This window comes from Schistocerca serialis, chromosome 9 (genome assembly GCF_023864345.2).
Source record: "Schistocerca serialis cubense isolate TAMUIC-IGC-003099 chromosome 9, iqSchSeri2.2, whole genome shotgun sequence".
NCBI classification, from domain to species: domain Eukaryota; kingdom Metazoa; phylum Arthropoda; class Insecta; order Orthoptera; family Acrididae; genus Schistocerca; species Schistocerca serialis.
Window position 1 is genome coordinate 331,039,842 of NC_064646.1, and position 17,992 is coordinate 331,057,833.

Consider the following 17,992-nt stretch of genomic DNA (forward strand, 5'->3'; position numbering starts at 1 on the left):
TTTACAAATCAAGTACTGTATACCTGTATATACTTAAAAAGTTATTAATGTCTCATTATTACTTACACCATTCTTTTATTTCACTGAAGTTATCTTCTTAGTTTACAGAAACAGAATAAGGGTTATCACCTCATTTGTGCATGCAGGCTGTCTCTTGTAATTTTTTTACACTGAAAAGACATTTAACAGGGAAATAAAACACATAGAACATTAAGAAAAATGACTGATAACTGTTTTCATGTCTCGCATGTTTACAGTTCTGACCTACAGCTCAACCACAAATATTTTAGGAATAATTTTTCAAGGAATTAAAATGGTTTTTATTTAAACATTCCCTGTAGTGTTGAATATGAATGGCTTGTGTAAGTGGCATTTTCATTTTATTCTTTGCCGATGAATAAAGTTAGTTCTGATATTCTTCTTTGCACCTAAGAATACTATCAGATATGTAAACATTTCAGCAAAAAATCAAGTTGAGATTCAATTGTCTATGTACCTAACCAGGATTTTGGTGAAATTCAATTGACATTTTTTGTGATGGAGTTGTCTTTGGGTGAAGGTAACAAATACTAATTGCAATGCAAAATACTTTTTGTTATTATTTATGCTTAATACTAGGATTAAAGAGCTGCAGTAAACAAACAGAGGTCTCTCCCTTTCCCTGTGTAATGTTAGGCTGTTTCAATAAATCACAAATTTAAAGCAGAGCATGGAAGAAGTGTTCTTTTTTCATAAAAATGTGAATGATTTATCCTATTTCTTATGCATTATATCAACTTAGTGACCTACATGGCAGTTGCATATAAAGTTGGGGTGTGTACGTCTCTGAAAATAGGGAAATTGGTGGCTGACTAATGACCGAATACACACTCTTCAATCTTCAAACCTGAATTTATCAAAAATGTTTAGAGTTAGGACAGCACTATTTGGCAATCACTGCTGAACACTATGGAATGCCATTTATCAGCACGTCATGCTTCCTGATTGCAGCACTGATCCAAAAGTAGAAGTTTGTGTTGTGGTGCATTAATAGCAGCGGATTCATGGAACAGTAATTCCCCAATCTGGGTGCTGCTATTTGTCAACCGGTGATGTGAGATGATACGGAATGTTATAGGGAATCCATTATTTGTTGTTGGATGATAAGTGCAGATGTGAAGGGGTTACAATGTGTTTTGTACACAATATAGTGATTGTCCTTTGTCATGGTCACATGTGGCCAACTGGAACCTTGGTATTGAGTATGCCTTCTGTCACATTCACTTCCAACACTGTCAAATCTTGATGCCCCACAAATGTAAATTTGCACAATTTGGATATCTGATAAAATGGATACCCACAATGAGACCCATTTCATTCTGGTCATGTGCTGATAACACTATTTTGTACGAGAACGTGGAACATCTGATGTTGTACGTATGTTCCTCATATAACTTACCAGGCCTTGTAACAACACTAAACATGAACGACACTAATATACTCTGGTGGCTGTTCTACTTGTCCCAGAGAATTGCAGTTCAGACCATTTACATATCCACTGTGGGTATGTATGTGTAGAAACTTACATTGGCAGCTGACCGTGTCTTCTGGATGCTTTACTCTTTTTGTCAGGTAGTGTAATATAAAGTGAAAGTATGGAAAATAAGCTAATATCCCAAACTACATCGTAGCTCATTCCAAGCCAACTTATGAGATCAGATTTCATAGTATGATAGCCCATACAAGATGGACTTCAATTTGGGTAGTTTATTTACTGGCACTCAAGAAAGAACAAAGCTTTGCTGATGTCAGATTTAAAACCATGTTAACTGTTATTAATATCTGGATAACAGATTTTTCTGGCACACAGATCAGTTCTAATACAGTAGTTGTAAACTGCTGCAGTAGTTAATCCCAAACTCACCCATTCATATCTGTATAAGATCATTCAAATATGAAGAGTCACAATGCCCAGGTCTTCAGTTTTACATTGTAGCTAATTATTGCTTTCCAAAAGAAGGCTGCCATCTCACCTATCCGTCTTTTACTATTATAGATGCAATTTTGGGGATAGATACTAATATTTACATACATAAAAAAAATTCATCTAAGACATTACACTGAGGTGACAAAAGTCATGGGGTAATGAACTGCACATATACAGATGTCAGTAGTATTGCATACGCAAGGAGTAAAAGGGCAGTTCATTGGCGGAGCTGTCATTTGTGCTCAGGTGATTCATGCAAGAAGGTTTCTGACGTGATTAAGGCTGCAAGACAGGAATTACCAGAATTAGAACGTGGAATGGCAATTGGAGCTAGATGCAGGGAACATTCCATTTCAGAAATTGTTAGTTTCAATGTTCTGAGATCCATAGTGTTGAGTGTGCCAAGAATATAAAATTTCAGGCATTACCTCTCACCACAGACAATGCAGTGGCCAACAGCTTCACTTAACAACCAAAGGCAGCGGCATTTGCATATAGTTGTCAGTGTTTAACAGGCAAGCAACACTGCATGAAATAACCACAGAGATCGGTGTGGGATGAACAATGAATGTACCCATTAGGACACCGCAGTGAAATGAGGCATTAATTGGCTATGGTAGCAGATGACTACGCGAGTGTCTTTGCTAACAGGACATTACCTGCAACACCACTCCTGGGGTAGTGACCATATCGATTGGACCCTAGACAGATCATTGACTATTTGGCTATTTGGAGACTATGTGCAGCCATTCATGGAGTTCATGTTCCCAAACAATGATGTCAAGTCACTGGGCCACCACTGTTCACAAGTGTTTTGAAGAACATTCTGGACAATTTGAGTGAATGATTTGACCAACCAGACTGTTCAACACAAATCACCCTGAACATTTATGAGACGTAATCGAGAGGGCAGTTTGTCCACAACAATCTGCACTAGCAACATTTTCGCAGTTGTGAATGGCTATAGAGGCATCATGGCTCAATATTTTTGCAGGCAACTTCCAGTGACTTATTGAATCTATGTTTTGTTGAGTTGCTGCACCATTCCAGGAAAAGGAGATCCAATATGATATTAAGAGGTATCCCATGATTTTTGTCACCTCAGTTTATGCTCGTAGCTATTAATAAAATGGTAAATGTGATACAGAATAATAATGTATGACACATATTTTGAAAAATGATTTAGCATTTAATTGCAAATGCAATGCAGAATTGATAATGGAAGTTGGAACTGTTTCCTATAAGGGAATTTTACAGAAGTTGTAGTAAACAAGCAATACATGAAATATTTTCTAATAGGTGACACTTACCATGTGCTCCATTTAACTTTCACCTTCAACATAGCTTAAAATTTTGTATCATGTTTGAACTTGAGAAACAGAATAAGCCTACATTGCAGATATTCGAAAAATGGGGAACACAAGACTATCTGATTTATCTTGGGAGATCCTCAGTTTGACAAAGCTCAAAATTATTAAGTTGCTGTTTGTGCTTATGAAAATATATTTGAATAATCAATACAATTCATGTTGTGAAAGAGAGTTATGAGTGTTGTGAAAGAGGGTTATGTGCATGATGATGAATAAGGCTTAAAAGAGGTCCCTGTGATAATCAGGATTCCTTCAGTGAAGCTTGCATTTGAAAACTGGAATTTGGTTATAATATCTCCATTATTTCATGTCTTCCATAGCTTCTGTTTATTTACAGAACTTATTGTTGTGATCCTACCCAACCAGCATACAAGAAAAACAGTCATGTCAGAATGGACATGGGGAGCAGAACTGAGCTGTTGATGCCATACTGCACTGTCAAGTTGTTGACAGTACTGGCCATACTGCACTGTCAAGTTGTTGACAGTATTGTCCATATCAACTTACCTCAGACAAAGCCTCTTTGCTCCCAGCACTTTTTAAACAAGACTTCCATGCAATAGTATTGTCACTTTGTTTGCTGTAGACAGCTTTTCAGTCCTTAAATGTCATCATTGGACAGCATATGATGATTTCTGAGATTTGTTATATTTTTTCTCAATATTGTGACCTCCCACCCCAGAATCTATAAGAATAGTTTTACAGTTAATTAATGGTCAACAGTGTAATGAAAATGGTTTGCATAAGTAGTCCTATGGCTTCTATTTGCCAAAGTTATACAATTATGTTATCACTCTCAGTTATATTTACATAATATACTCATTTACATAGAATAACTATTCATGATAATAGAATAAGTGGAATAATAGTTCAATTAGAAATCTGTGAATAATATGGGTGAAATTGAATGCAGTCAAAAGCTACTACATTTGTGGATAGAGAAAGAGTGAGAGAGGGTACATTCCACTTTGTTGTATCTTGTTGAGATGATTCCCTACAACAAAGAAGTGAACCTTGAAAGATTAGAACTTCTTTTGTGTGTATGCTACAGTGTGATTCATTCAAGTTCACTCATGAATTTGTCTGTACCTCTCTATTACCTTTTCAAACACCACCACGAGGCATCTGTATACCACACAGAGGAGAAAGGCACATCAGAGATAGGCCTGACTGCGACCTGTCAGTTGTTGTCAGAAAGAAAGTTCCACACCATGTAGTTGTTTGCACTGAAATAAATATAGGATATGTATTAATGGAACATTAAAAGTAACTTAAGATGAGTGAGTCACCCATTATGAACTACTGAACAATTTTCAAAAATTTTAATATGTTAGGAGCAAAGGTAACATCTCACTGAGTAGTATAGACATTAAGTCTTCAACAAGCATAAAAGCAGACTGAAAACTTGCTAGCTTTTGGGGAAAGCTATTCATTAAAACTTTAAATGAAACATGTCCTTTAGTAAAACAAGTAAACAAAGCTATCAGTGATAAAGCTGAGAATGTTTCTCCCGAAATCATTGAACTGAGTGAGGACATGAAAGACTGTTAAATACTCTTTATAGTTACTAAATTACAACACTATTTAACAAAATAAAAACTGCCCAGAAAAAAAAATACAGAGGTTCCTTGACTAAAGCTCACAAATATGATTATCAGATAAGGAACTCAACCTGTGTTAGTAAAACAGCATGGAAAATAATATGTAAAGAATGTGGGAAACAGCAATCTCAAGAACACACCAGCATAACATTAAAAGAAAATGATGACATAACAAATAATCCAAAAGAGGTGTGCAAGAAATTCATACAGATGTTTATTATAACTGGCACAAATGAAACAGGACTGGGCACTCAATTTACATGTTACAAAAACTAGTCAATCTTCTTTCATCCAAGGCATTACTTGAGGGACCTCGTAGCAATCATTTCAAACTTCAAGTTAAAATGTCTTGTGGCTGGGATGACATTTCACTTAAGCTGCTAAAAGAATGCAGAGAAGAGTCAATGAAGCCTCTGACACAGCTAATAAATGTGTCCTGCTGCCATGGAGAATTCCCTGATCTCTTGAAAATCGCTGAAATCATACCAGTGAATAAGAAGGGAATAAATAATGACTTGAGAAACTATAGGTCAGTATTGTTAGCTTTAGAGCTTGGGAAATTATTAGAGGAAGTAATATTAAATCAATTTGGGACATAGTTCATCAAACATAATCTATTTAACAATCTGCAATGTGATTTTATAAAAGGAAGATCTACTGTTAACAGCAGTAGCAACTTTTATACAAGAAATATTAAACAAGCCAGTTGTAGGAGATGAGGTAATAGGCACCTTTCTGGATATGAGTAAAGCTTTTGATATTGTGAATCATACAGTTCTGTTACATAAATTAGAAGCATAAGGGATGAGAAGGGTAGCCTTACAACTACTGACCAGCTATTTGAAAGACAGGAAACAGTGTGTCAAACTAAATTATAAAATGAATGAACTGTTGGTAACAACCAAATCAACCCACAAGATACTTCAATGCCGTGTGCCCCAAGGAAATATATTGGGGCTCTTTCTGTTTCTTGTATATGTTAATGACTTAATTGAAATACAAAACTGCAAGGTTGTAAGCTTTGCTGATGACAAATCTTTAGCCAGCTTTGGCCATCATATGAAAACTACTACAAACAGTAGTGAAATCAATTATAACTTTCTGTCAAGTTATCTTACTTCAAATAAACTACTCGTAAATAAAGAGAAGACAGTGAAAATGCAGTTTATGCATAGCTATAGTCAAAACATAAATAGAACTCTATTTACACCCTCACTGGCTCTTAGCTATATAAACAAACACAAATTTTTGGGTATAATTGTTGATGAGCAGCTGTCATGGAAAGGACATATAGACCATATTTGTAAGAAAAACAGTACAAATGTGTATCTGTTGAAAAGGGTCTCACCCTTTCTGGACCATAATAACTCAAGACAAATATACTTCTGAGTGGTATATCCACATCCTCTGTATGGTATTGAGATATGGTGAGAGGCACCAGCTTCTATACAGACAGGCTCTTCAAACTACAAAAAAGGCAGTAAGAGTGGTAGCTAAGGTAAACAGGAGAGAGCCTTTTACAGAAATCTTCAGAAAAAATAAAATACTAACCATCTGCTCTATGTACATCCTGCATGCAATAAGGTTTGTGACACAAAATTCACAATATAATGTAACCAACAGTAATATACATAGGTACAATACACAGGGAAGGGACAGTTTTCACAGAATTGTAGGTAAAACAAAGACTGTGGACAATAGCTTACATACAGTAGGAACCATCTTTTATAACAGACTTCCATTTGACTTCAAGAAACCTAATTTAAACACTCCAAATAATAAACTTAACCCATTTATTAACAGAGAAAAGCTGTTATTCATTAGAAGATTTCAAGTTGTAATATCCGTTTGCAAAACAGTGTATATAGCATAAGTTTGCCAGCCGGTGTGGCCGAGCGGTTTCAGGCGCTACAGTCTAGAACCGCGTGATCGCTATGGTCGCAGGTTCGAATCCTGCCTCGGGCATGGATGTGTGTGATGTCCGTAGGTTAGTTAGGTTTAAGTAGTTCTAAGTTCTAGGGGACTGATGACCTTAGAAGTTAAGTCCCATAGTGCTCAGAGCCATTTGAACCATAGCATAAGTTTGTTTCCGCAAAAAAAAAAAAAAAAAAAAAAAAAAAAAAAAAAAAAAGAATAAGATAGTTTCTGACCTTCACTATTTATATCAATGTGTGCACTTATGTGGAATGTTAACTAAACCTCTCTATATATGAACTAAAATCTATGACAGTGTGTGAAAACTGATCCTTATATGGGCAGCAAACAAACAAATAAACATTAATGGTTGTATGGTCAATATTTGCTACATATTTGTATGCTTGTTGGCAGCTCAGATTCTCTACTATTCTACTTTGCTCCTAAATTTTTACATTCTGTCATGACTTTCCATTACCATATTTAAAATGACTCAAAATATACTTACAGAAGCTCCACTCCTTCAAGTTCTTTATCTACAGTTGATGCAATATTGTGTCATGCACCCACATTCAGGCCTTCCCAGTATGGAAGTTCCAGTATGACCCAATATTAATAATAAAAGATATGCTGTGTCTCCTATCTGAATCAAACTGTAGTTTATGAAATTTTTCCCATTATATTTGTTGCCGAATATGCATATTTTCATTGCCTGTTTGTTACATTTATGGAAAATTGTGTTAAAACATATATTTTTTTGTCATGTGTTTGTTTCTCCTCTGCAAAATAATTGTTTGTTTCTTTCTGCTATAAAATTATTTCAGGCAACTGAACTTATAAATGGTGAACTGCCAGGTGATACAGCTACATCCCAGATCACAGTAATAGTTACTGATGTTGATGATCAGTTGCCTAAATTTAATGAGCCATCATTTAGGCTCATGGTCTCAGAAGATGTTGGTGCTGATACACCTTTGCCAGGACTTGCAATGGTGAGTAATGTATCTGAAGTATATTTAGTTGTAAATGAAGTAAGGAAGTCAAATCAAATTATGGAATATGCTGTCACTAAGATAAGGATGAATACAATTTACAAATATATGCAATGATGCACAATATGTGTATGCTGTATTGCAAAATATAATTCCATTTTAGAAAATACACTGGTGTATGTTTCCTGTATGTAATAGCAAGTCATATACCATACACTTTTCTGCAGACTGACCCAGAAAAGAGTAAACTGTAGGAAAGCGTAAAATATAGGAAAGCATAGGGAACACAACAAGCAAAAATGAATATATTATCTTACTGAAATTCTCTTTATATTGCTCAAAATGTGAAATTAAAACAATTTAAATTTTGCCTTTTTAAAAAATCTGATATAGTTGTTTTTGTTTCTTTCTAACACAGTTAGCCCTACTTGTCTGTCCAGAGTATACAAAGCATCAAATGGATTATCATCACCTGATGCGCTACCAATGTACTGCCTCAAAATGTTAATAGCTTTCATAGCTTCTCTAATGCTTGGCACCCTGGTCCCTGGTCATCCTCTTCTTCACCAGTCACCTCTGTCTTTCCTTCTTCAAAATGTTTGAGAATGATGCTACCTACTTTGGCACCTCTGAAGTGATGACTGAAGCATCAACACTGACATATTCTTGAGACCTAGGTGATATGCCTGCCACAGAAAAATCTATAGGCTCAGACAAATCTTCTTCCAGTGTTTCCTATGTGTTTTCTGTAAACTTAAATCCTCATTTCATGAAACACTTTAAAATAGTTAAAGAGGTCACATCAACCATGCTTTGGTTAGGTGATGCATAGCTTTCATAATTGATATTATCATAAAGTTTGGGTCCTTGCCATTGTTGTGGCATTAATATAGCTTGTTGGACAAGCATTTTTGTATCTTTCCAGTTAAACGAATGGGTGATTCCATGATATCATGGTTGAAGCTCACTCATACAGTTAGGTGGCACCAGTACTAACTTAATATTTCTGAGCTGCAGCTTGTTATTGTGTGCTGGACATCTGCCAAGTAGCAGCATTATTTTCCAGTTTTTTGTCCCTATTTGAGCATTCAGTATATGCATGGTGGATTTGAAAATGGAGCACATCCATGCAGTGCTGTTGGAATCATAATTAATGGGTAGAGTTTTCACATTTCTGAAATTTACCAATGACCAAAGGAGGTAATTTTTGAGATCCATCAGCATTGACCATAAGTAAAACAGTTATCTTCTGCTTACTCAGTTTCTCACCTTTAAAACACAAAGTCTTGCTTGCTAATACATTATAAAAAAGACCAGTTTTGTTAACATTAAGGATATTTTTTGGATCATAATCTTTGCAGATATTTTGCAGTTCTTTTTTCCGTTGGTCCACAGCTCCACTATCAACACTTGACACATTCACCACACTGTTGGTTGTAAACAATGTTATGATAAGTTTTAAACTGATTGGTCCAACTATTCAACACTTTGAAGTTAGTGATGTCCATTTTTGTGGAAAACTGCAGCACCTTCTCTATTAGTATGTTGCCATGAAGTGGAATTTGCTCTTGTGCTAACAAATCAGTCTGAAACAAGTTTATGCAAATGTCTTTAAATATGTCTGCTTGTGTCTGTATGTGTGGATGGATATGTGCGTGTGTGCTAGTGTATACCTGTCCTTTTTTCCCCCTAAGGTAAGTCTTTCCGCTCCCGGGATTGGAATGACTCCTTACCCTCTCCCTTAAAATCCACTTCCTTTCGTCTTCCCCTCTCCTTCCCTCTTTCCTGATGAGGCAACAGTTTGTTGCGAAAGCTTGAATTTTGTGTGTATGTTTGTGTTTGTTTGTGTGTCTATCGACCTGCCAGCGCTTTTGTTCGGTAAGTCACCTCATCTTTGTTTTTATATATAATTTTTCCCACGTGGAATGTTTCCTTCCATTATATTATTATTATTATTGTTCTTTTTGGGTCACCGTTATAATTACAGCTTCCATGTTGCATTCAAAGAAGCAGACACTACATGGAAAACATTGAATATAAATTTTACCAATTACTATCACTGAAGTTTAATCTAATTGTGCATTTTGTTTCAGCATTCTTAATTAAATATGTGTAATCATTTTTATTTTTTAGTGACAAGAAGACTTGTTGACTAGTTCTTTTTATGACATGCTGGCACAATCTCGAACATCCCCTGTTGACTGTATTTTGTTTTCAGCTGTGGCAATTTAAACAATCTAATGCTAATGACTCTATTAGCAACCTACATCCTCCTCACTGTGTTGCATTACAACAGCTTTAATTTAATTTCAGTCATTTATACAAATAAATACTGCCTTTGAAGATGGCCTTCTCCGCAAGGGGCTTTTATAAATCATTGTTATTTCTGTGTGAAATACACTAATGTGTATTAGGCATGCTGTCTTTGGTTGATACAAGCTGAGGTCAGACGTAAACATCCCTCCTCAAGATGCTCTGTAAAATGACAACAATTTCCATCATTGTATTCACCCAGGACATCCCTGAACTGAGTGACGTCCTTGTTGGCAACAAACTGTAGATTTAAATTCTGTTGTCCTCTGTTTATGAAGACTGTCAACTGTATGTTTCGTTCCTGTTGTCCCCTGTTTATGAAGACTGTCAACTTTAGTGTTTTAATCAATATTGTGTTACAAGTTTTATTTATCATAATTTTATAAGGATTATCAATAATAGAACATGAGCATTTTTTTAATACGGTTTCGTGAAAGATTTTGGTTGCATGTTTTATTTACACCATTGGACATGATCAGAACAAAAAGGAAATGTGTCTGTGTGTGGTAGCACTCAGCTACAGCATTTGGGATAATCACAAGGGCAATGACTGAGTCCTGATTTATATGTGTGCACAGCTTGCTTGGTTCAAGGACATTCTGAGTCAGAAAGACAGCACAAATTATTGTCATGCTACAGAGTATTTTGAGGAGGGATGTTTACATCTGACATCAGCTCGTACCAACCAAAGACTATGTGCCTAGTATAGATTAGTGTGCTTCACACAGAAGTAACAATGATTTGTGGAAGTCCATCATAAAGATGACCAATGTGAAAAGTCCTATTTATTTGTGTAAATTACTGTAAAATTAAATTAAAGCTATTGTAATAAAATGTAATGAGCAGGAGGAAGTTTGTTATTATTTTCAGATCATGACGATCACTAAGGCAGTGGCTCAGCATACTTTCCCACCCTCCCAATACAAGCAGCAATAGTTTAACATGCCAATAATGTAAATCTTGCTTACCATGCTAAAGCTATGCTACATGTACTTTGTGTATAGACTGCATATTCTGATTTGTTCCAAAGTGAGCTTGAGCAAGGATACAATACACTTTTTGCAGAAATATGTATGAAAATTAATGTTAAAGTTGCGATAATGTCAAAGAAAATTTAAAATGTGGGAAATGTTGTAACACAAAAATGTTAATGACAGGAAAGCACTGTATTGAGAGACTAGAACAGCTGTTGAAACTGAAAAAATGAACATAAAAAGTGGGAACACATAAAATGCAGGAATGTAAAAACTGGGTTTTACTATAGTTCTAATAAACTGACTTAATAAATTTCTGTAGTGTGACAAATACAGTATCATCTTGTTTAGAGTTTTGTATGTTTTCTTTTGGTCAATTTTTGACACTATCTGTATACAAATTATTTAAAATGTGGGTCTCCTGGCTATATGACTTCCATAATTTTCAAAAAGAATTTTTGTTTAGAGAACAATACGCACTGAAATATTAACTCTCGATGAGCTACATATATAATATTATATTTTTGAAATCAAACTTTCTTGCTATTTGCTTACTTGTATGTTTTAACAAATAATTTTTAATTAATTATAACTTTGAAGTTGAATTTACAGTACACTCATTTATTTTTATAAAAAGCAATTTTGGTTATGTCCAACAACAGGACAATTACCTCCAAACAAATTCAATATACAGGGTGTCCCATTTATCTTGACCACCCTAAATAACTGTTTGTCCAGATGCAAATTACAAAATGTTTCAAGCAAATGTTCTTTAGCAGTCAGGGGGACATCAATCAGCATGATGAGATAAAAGAAATTATTCAGGTAGTGAAGGGAGACAAAAATTTAATAGTCATGGGTGACTGGAATTAAAGAGTAGGAAAAGGGAGAGAAGGAAACATAGTAGGTGAATATGGATTGGGGCTAAGAAATGAAAGAGGAAGCCGCCCGGTAGAATTTTGTGCAGAGCATTACTTAATCATAGCTAACACTTGGTTTAAGAATCATGAAAGAAGGTTGTATACATGGAAGAACTCTGGATATACTCAAAGGTATCAGATAAATTATATAATGGTAAGACAGATATTTAGGAACCAGGTTTTAAATTGTAAGACATTTCCAGGGGCAGATGTGGACTCTGACCACAATCTATTGGTTATGAACTGTAGATTAAAACTGAAGAAAGTGCAAAAAGGTGGGAATTTAAGGAGATGGGACCTGGATAAACTGACTAAACCAGAGGTTGTACAGAGTTTCAGGGAAAGCATAAGGGCACAATTGACAGGAATGGGGGAAAGAAATACAGTAGAAGAAGAATGGGTAGCTTTGAGGGATGAAATAGTGAAGGCAGCAGAAGGTCAAGTAGGTAAAAAGACAAGGGCTAGTAGGAACCCTTTGGTAACAGAAGAAATATTGATTTTAACTGATGAAAGGAGAAAATATAAAAATGCAGTAAATGAAGCAGGCAAAAAGGAATACAAATGTCTCAAAAATGATATCGACAGGAAGTGTAAAATGGCTAAGCATGGATGGCTAGAGGATAAATGTAAGGATGTAGAGGTTTATCTCACTAGGGGTAAGATAGATACTGCCTACAGGAAAATTAAAGAGACCTTTGGAGAAAGGAGAACCACTTGCATGAATATCAAGAGCTTTGATGGAAAGCCAGTTCTAAGCAAAGAAGGGAAAGCAGAAAGGTGGAAGGAGTATATAGAGGGTCTATACGAGGGTGATGTACTTGAGGACAATATTATGGAAATGGAAGAGGATGTAGATGAAGATGAAATGGGAGATATGATACTGCGTGAAGAGTTTGACAGAGCACTGAAAGACCTGAGTCAAAACAAGGCCCCTGGAGTAGACAACATTCCATTAGAACTACTGACAGGCTTGGGAGAGCCAGTCCTGACAAAACTCTATCATCTGGTGAGCAAGATGTATGAGACAGGCAAAATACCCTCAGACTTCAAGAAGAATATAATAATCCCAATCCCAAAGAAAGCAGGTGTTGACAGATGTGAAAATTACTGAATTATCAGTTTAATAAGTCACAGCTGCAAAATACTAACGCTAATTCCTTACAGACGAATGGAAAAACTGATAGACGCCAACCTCGGGGAAGATCAGTTTGGATTCCATAGAAATGTTGGAACAGGTGGGGCAATACTGACCCTACGACTTATCTTAGAAGAAAGATTAAGGAAAGGCAAACCTATGTTTCTAGCATTTGTAGACTTAGAGATAGCTTTTGACAATGTTGATTGGAATACTCTCTTTCAAATTCTGAAGGTAGCAGGGGTAAAATACAGAGAGTGAAAGGCTATTTACAATTTGTACAGAAAGCAGATGGCAGTTATAAGAGTCGAGGGTTATGAAAGGGAAGCAGGGGTTGGGAAGGGAGTGAGACAGGGTTGTAGCCTCTCCCCAATGTTATTCAATCTGTATATTGAGCAAGCAATAAAGGAAACAAAAGAAAAGTTCGGAGTAGGTATTAAAATCCATGGAGAAGAAATAAAAACTTTGAGGTTCGCCGATGACATTGTAATTCTGTCAGAGACAGCAAAGGACTTGGAAGAGCAGTTGAATGGAATGGACAGTGTCTTGAAAGGAGGGCATAAGATGAACATCAACAAAAGCAAAACTAGGATAATGGAATGTAGTCTAATTAAGTCGGGTGATGCTGAGGGAATTAGATTAGGAAATGAGACACTTAAAGTAGTAAAGGAGTTTTGTTATTTGGGGAGCAAAATAACTGATGATGGCTGAAGTAGAGAGGATATAAAATGTAGACTGGCAATGGCAAGGAAAGCATTTCTGAAGAAGAAAAATTTGTTGACATCGAGTATAGATTTAAATGTCAGGAAATCGTTTCTGAAAGTATTTGTATGGAATTTAGCCATGTATGGAAGTGAAACGTGGACGATAAATAGCTTAGACAAGAAGAGAATAGAAGGTTTCAAAATGTGGTGCTACAGAAGAATGCTGAAGATTAGATGGGTAGATCACATAACTAATGAGGAGGTATTGAATAGAATTGGGGAAAAGAGGAGCTTGTGGCACAACTTGACTAGAAGGATTGGTTGGTAGGACATGTTCTGAGACATCGAGAGATCACCAATTTAGTATTGGAGGGCAGCGTGGAGGGTAAAAATCATAGAGGGAGACCAAGAGATGAATACACTAAGCAGATTCAGAAGGATGTAAGTTGCAGTAGGTACTGGGAGATGAAGAAGCTTGCACAGGATAGAGTAGCATGGAGAGCTGCATCAAACCAGTCTCTGGACTGAAGACCACAACAACAACAACTGTATTTACCTGTCCTTTGCTTGAGAAGGAACATTCATCAGTAAATATAACATTGGAGAAGAAGTTTGGGTTGGCGAGGATTTGCTACTGTGCCTGTATACGATTCTGGAAATCATTCACATGGAATTCTTGATGTAGGTGTACATGGTAAGGATGGAACCGGTGATGTGTAAGAATATTATGACACTGGTTTTAGGAATGCCAGTTTCATCTTCAAGCTGTCATGTGCTCACATGTGGATTCATAGCTATGCAAACGAGAACAGTAATTTCAGCAGCTTTGTCTGATTGTGTTGTTGTGGGTTGAAACTTTTTTCCTGAAGTGTTGCAACAAGATGAGAAAACATTCATCAGGAAGGTAGGTTCTTGTCAAGATATCGTTTTGTGTACAATTCCGCTGCCTGCGTAGCATTTCGCCAACCTTCAACAAAACAACAATAAAAGAAACATTGTGTTGATGCAGTTTGTAGGAAGGACAGACTTTACCGTATGCCTACTCTACACACCAGTATTTAAAAGGACTAGACTACTGTACTAAATGTACTCGTACATAAGAAAGCAGTATTCCAATTACTGCTCTGCTAATTTACATTCCCCAGTGACAAGTAGCATTTCTAACTTCTCTTCATTGGTGTACATTCTACTAACACAACTCTTCAACTGGTGATGGTTGATGGAATGATGGCTGTGCATTCTACTTATGTTTACATTTGTCCTCTGTCAGCCTCAGCATGTGGATATGTTCCGTTACCCCAAGTACCTACACTAAGCGCTGGGAGCGTCAATGTCAATGTCGTGTTATGTAATTAATAACATTGTGTTTCAGTGAATGGTACACTGTGATACATTTTTGAATAGGTCTTTAGGAGAGGAAATGAATTGCCCAATATATAATACAGGGTGCCATTTAAAAAAGTCATACCGCTGTTCATATCTTTTTAAAAATCAAAGCTACAACGAAGGCAATCATGCTGATTGATGTCCCACTGATGGCTAAAGAACATTTGCTTGAAACATTTTGTGATTTGCATCTGAACAAACAGTTATTTAGGGTGGTCAAGATAAATGGGACACCCTGTATGTGTTTTAATAATCACAATTGAGAGGTATTTTATTAATTACATCAGAAATTTCCAACTTATTCAGAAAACAAAATTTTAACAGTGATTCCCCTATCATTCATAATTAGTGTAACTTCATGCAGAACAATTTTGAATCAAAATGTATTTCTTTCACAGTATACAATTTTAATTTTTATATATAGATTTTAAGGCTGAAGTCCTCTATAAAACTTAATGAAATCTATTAGCATACCATAAAGTTACTTTCTCTTAGCTTCATAATAAATTTTATCTTAATGTATAAATTCGTGGATGGAATAATATGTAAACTTCTATAACAAATTTGATTATCATTATATAATTGTAGGGTCAATAAGGACAATAACCTGATGCACTTCAATGTGTGGAAATATAAGAAACAAATTGTTCAAATTAAAGAAATTGTTCCACACAAGTTTGTCCATAAAGTAATGAAACTGGTCACCAAGCATTACTCCAATTGACAGCAGCATGCTCCCCAGTGGGGGGATTTGTGACGAGGGGTCTCAACTAAGCAACACACTAGGAGGCAGTCATGTCCAAGTTTTTATACAGTGATGATCATGCATGATGCATGAGTTTTTGTCATTGCAGTAAACATGAAAAATGGGGCATTTACTGGGGCAGTGCTGCATGATTAAATTTTTCTTTAGCCTGGGAGAAACTATACCAATATGCTTTCCTTGGTTAAATTGGCGTACAAATGCAGTGCCTTGTCAAGGGCCTAAGTTTTCCAGTGGTTTAGGGAGTTCAAGAATGGGCGGAAGACTTTTGAAGACTTGGAGCAATATAGAAACCCTCCAATAAGCGGTTCGAACAAAAATGTGGTGAAAGTGAAAAGTTTCCTGGGCCCTTACTGTCAATTGAGTGTAAGACTGATCACCAAAGACCTCAAAATGTGCAAAAAAATAAGTCACAAATTTATTTATTAAAAATTTAGCATGCGGAAGGTTTGTGCCACATTGGTGCCATAAGTGTTGCGACATTGGTGCTATAAGTGTTGAGTAATGAACAAAAGCAACAATGAGTTAACATTTCCTGTGGGATGTTGCAGAAGTCAGAAAAGTGAATCAGACTTTTTAGATGACATAACAACAGGTGACAAATCACAGGTGTCCCAGTATGACCTCAAAACCAATCAGTGAAACTCAGACTCCTTGCACCCCAAGAAAGTGAGAGTTTTTTTTAATTTTTTTGTACCTCTGGGATGAACAGTCAATGCTGTTTTCCACAAAGAAGCTCTTATCCTGAGAGCTGTCAGACGGAAATGACCAAAGATTGCTGACAGCTGGAAGCTCCACCACAACAACACTCCAGCCCACACCGCCTTCCTTGTGACTACCTACCCAGACCAGTCAAGGGTTGTTACACTGCTGCAGCCACTTTATAACCTCAGTATTTAGACCACAACACTTTTTCCTGTTCCCAGAGTTCAAGAGAAGTCCGAAATGTCATCATTTTGACGATGTTCTGGCCATCCAACAGACTGTCATGATGTCTCTGTAAGAGGTTATGTCAGTTGCTTCCCAGGAGCCTTTTCAGTGGGGGAATTGCATTGGCAGCTGTGTACTGACACTCAAGGAGACTATTTTGAAGAATTTTAGCAATATGTACTGATATACTGATCAGTGTAAATTCTTTTTCCTAGACCCAGTCTCATTACTTTACAGACATCCCTCGTAGATAATCATTACTTTCCCAACTTCTGCCTTTAAAAAATATTAAAGACTTTTTTCCAGATCACATTTTGGACTTATTATGTAATATCCAATTATTATATATGTAAGGGTTCCTTATTCTTCATTTCAGGTGGTAGTTGATTCTGACACTGGGGAAAATGCACGCTACACATTGAGCTTAAGGGGAATACAGAATGCACCTCCTGGTGTGTTTACTGTCCATCCAGTATCTGCACAGGGCAGGACTCCTGTAGTTGTGAGGGTTGCAGACCCAAAAGAGCTTGACTATGATGTGGATGATGAGAGCAAGAGAACACTTGTGTTTGACGTTGTGGCCTCTGTCAACAGAAATGGAGTAAGTCTTTATGAAGTAAAGAAATGTGACATAAACTCTGAATTGACAAAGTGTGTAAACATTCTCATTAAGAATACAGTATGCTTAAGTTTTAAATGTGAAAGCATTGAGTTTCATAAACTCAGTCTTAAAAACAGTTCACAATTCTAATTTTATTATGTTATGAAGCTATCAGATTTAATGGAACCCAGTGGTCACATAATCATGAACTTACAGAATTAATTGATAATTGCTGATATGGAATAAGTAAAAAAATGTATTAATATTAGCAAAAGTGTGACAATGTGGAGGATGCCAAAAAGGCACTACTCCAAAAGCAGTAACTTATGATAGTGCATATCAAACCATAATTTTTGCATAAAATGCTCTGATACCGTTCATGAACACAGATTTTATATTAGGACTCATTTCCTATCTTCGAAG

General features: G+C 36.2%; 1 protein-coding gene across 2 annotated transcripts in view; it reads left to right on the plus strand.

Moving 5' to 3' along the window:
* The window catches only part of LOC126418750 (cadherin-23), a 392,502-nt gene that overhangs the window by 249,603 nt on the left and 124,907 nt on the right, over positions 1–17,992 (plus strand). For both annotated transcript variants that reach the window (XM_050085675.1, XM_050085676.1), the window contains exons 7-8: positions 7,676–7,843; positions 17,345–17,569. In XM_050085675.1, coding sequence (XP_049941632.1) covers positions 7,676–7,843; positions 17,345–17,569 — 393 coding nt within the window. The remainder of the gene's footprint in view (positions 1–7,675; positions 7,844–17,344; positions 17,570–17,992) is intronic.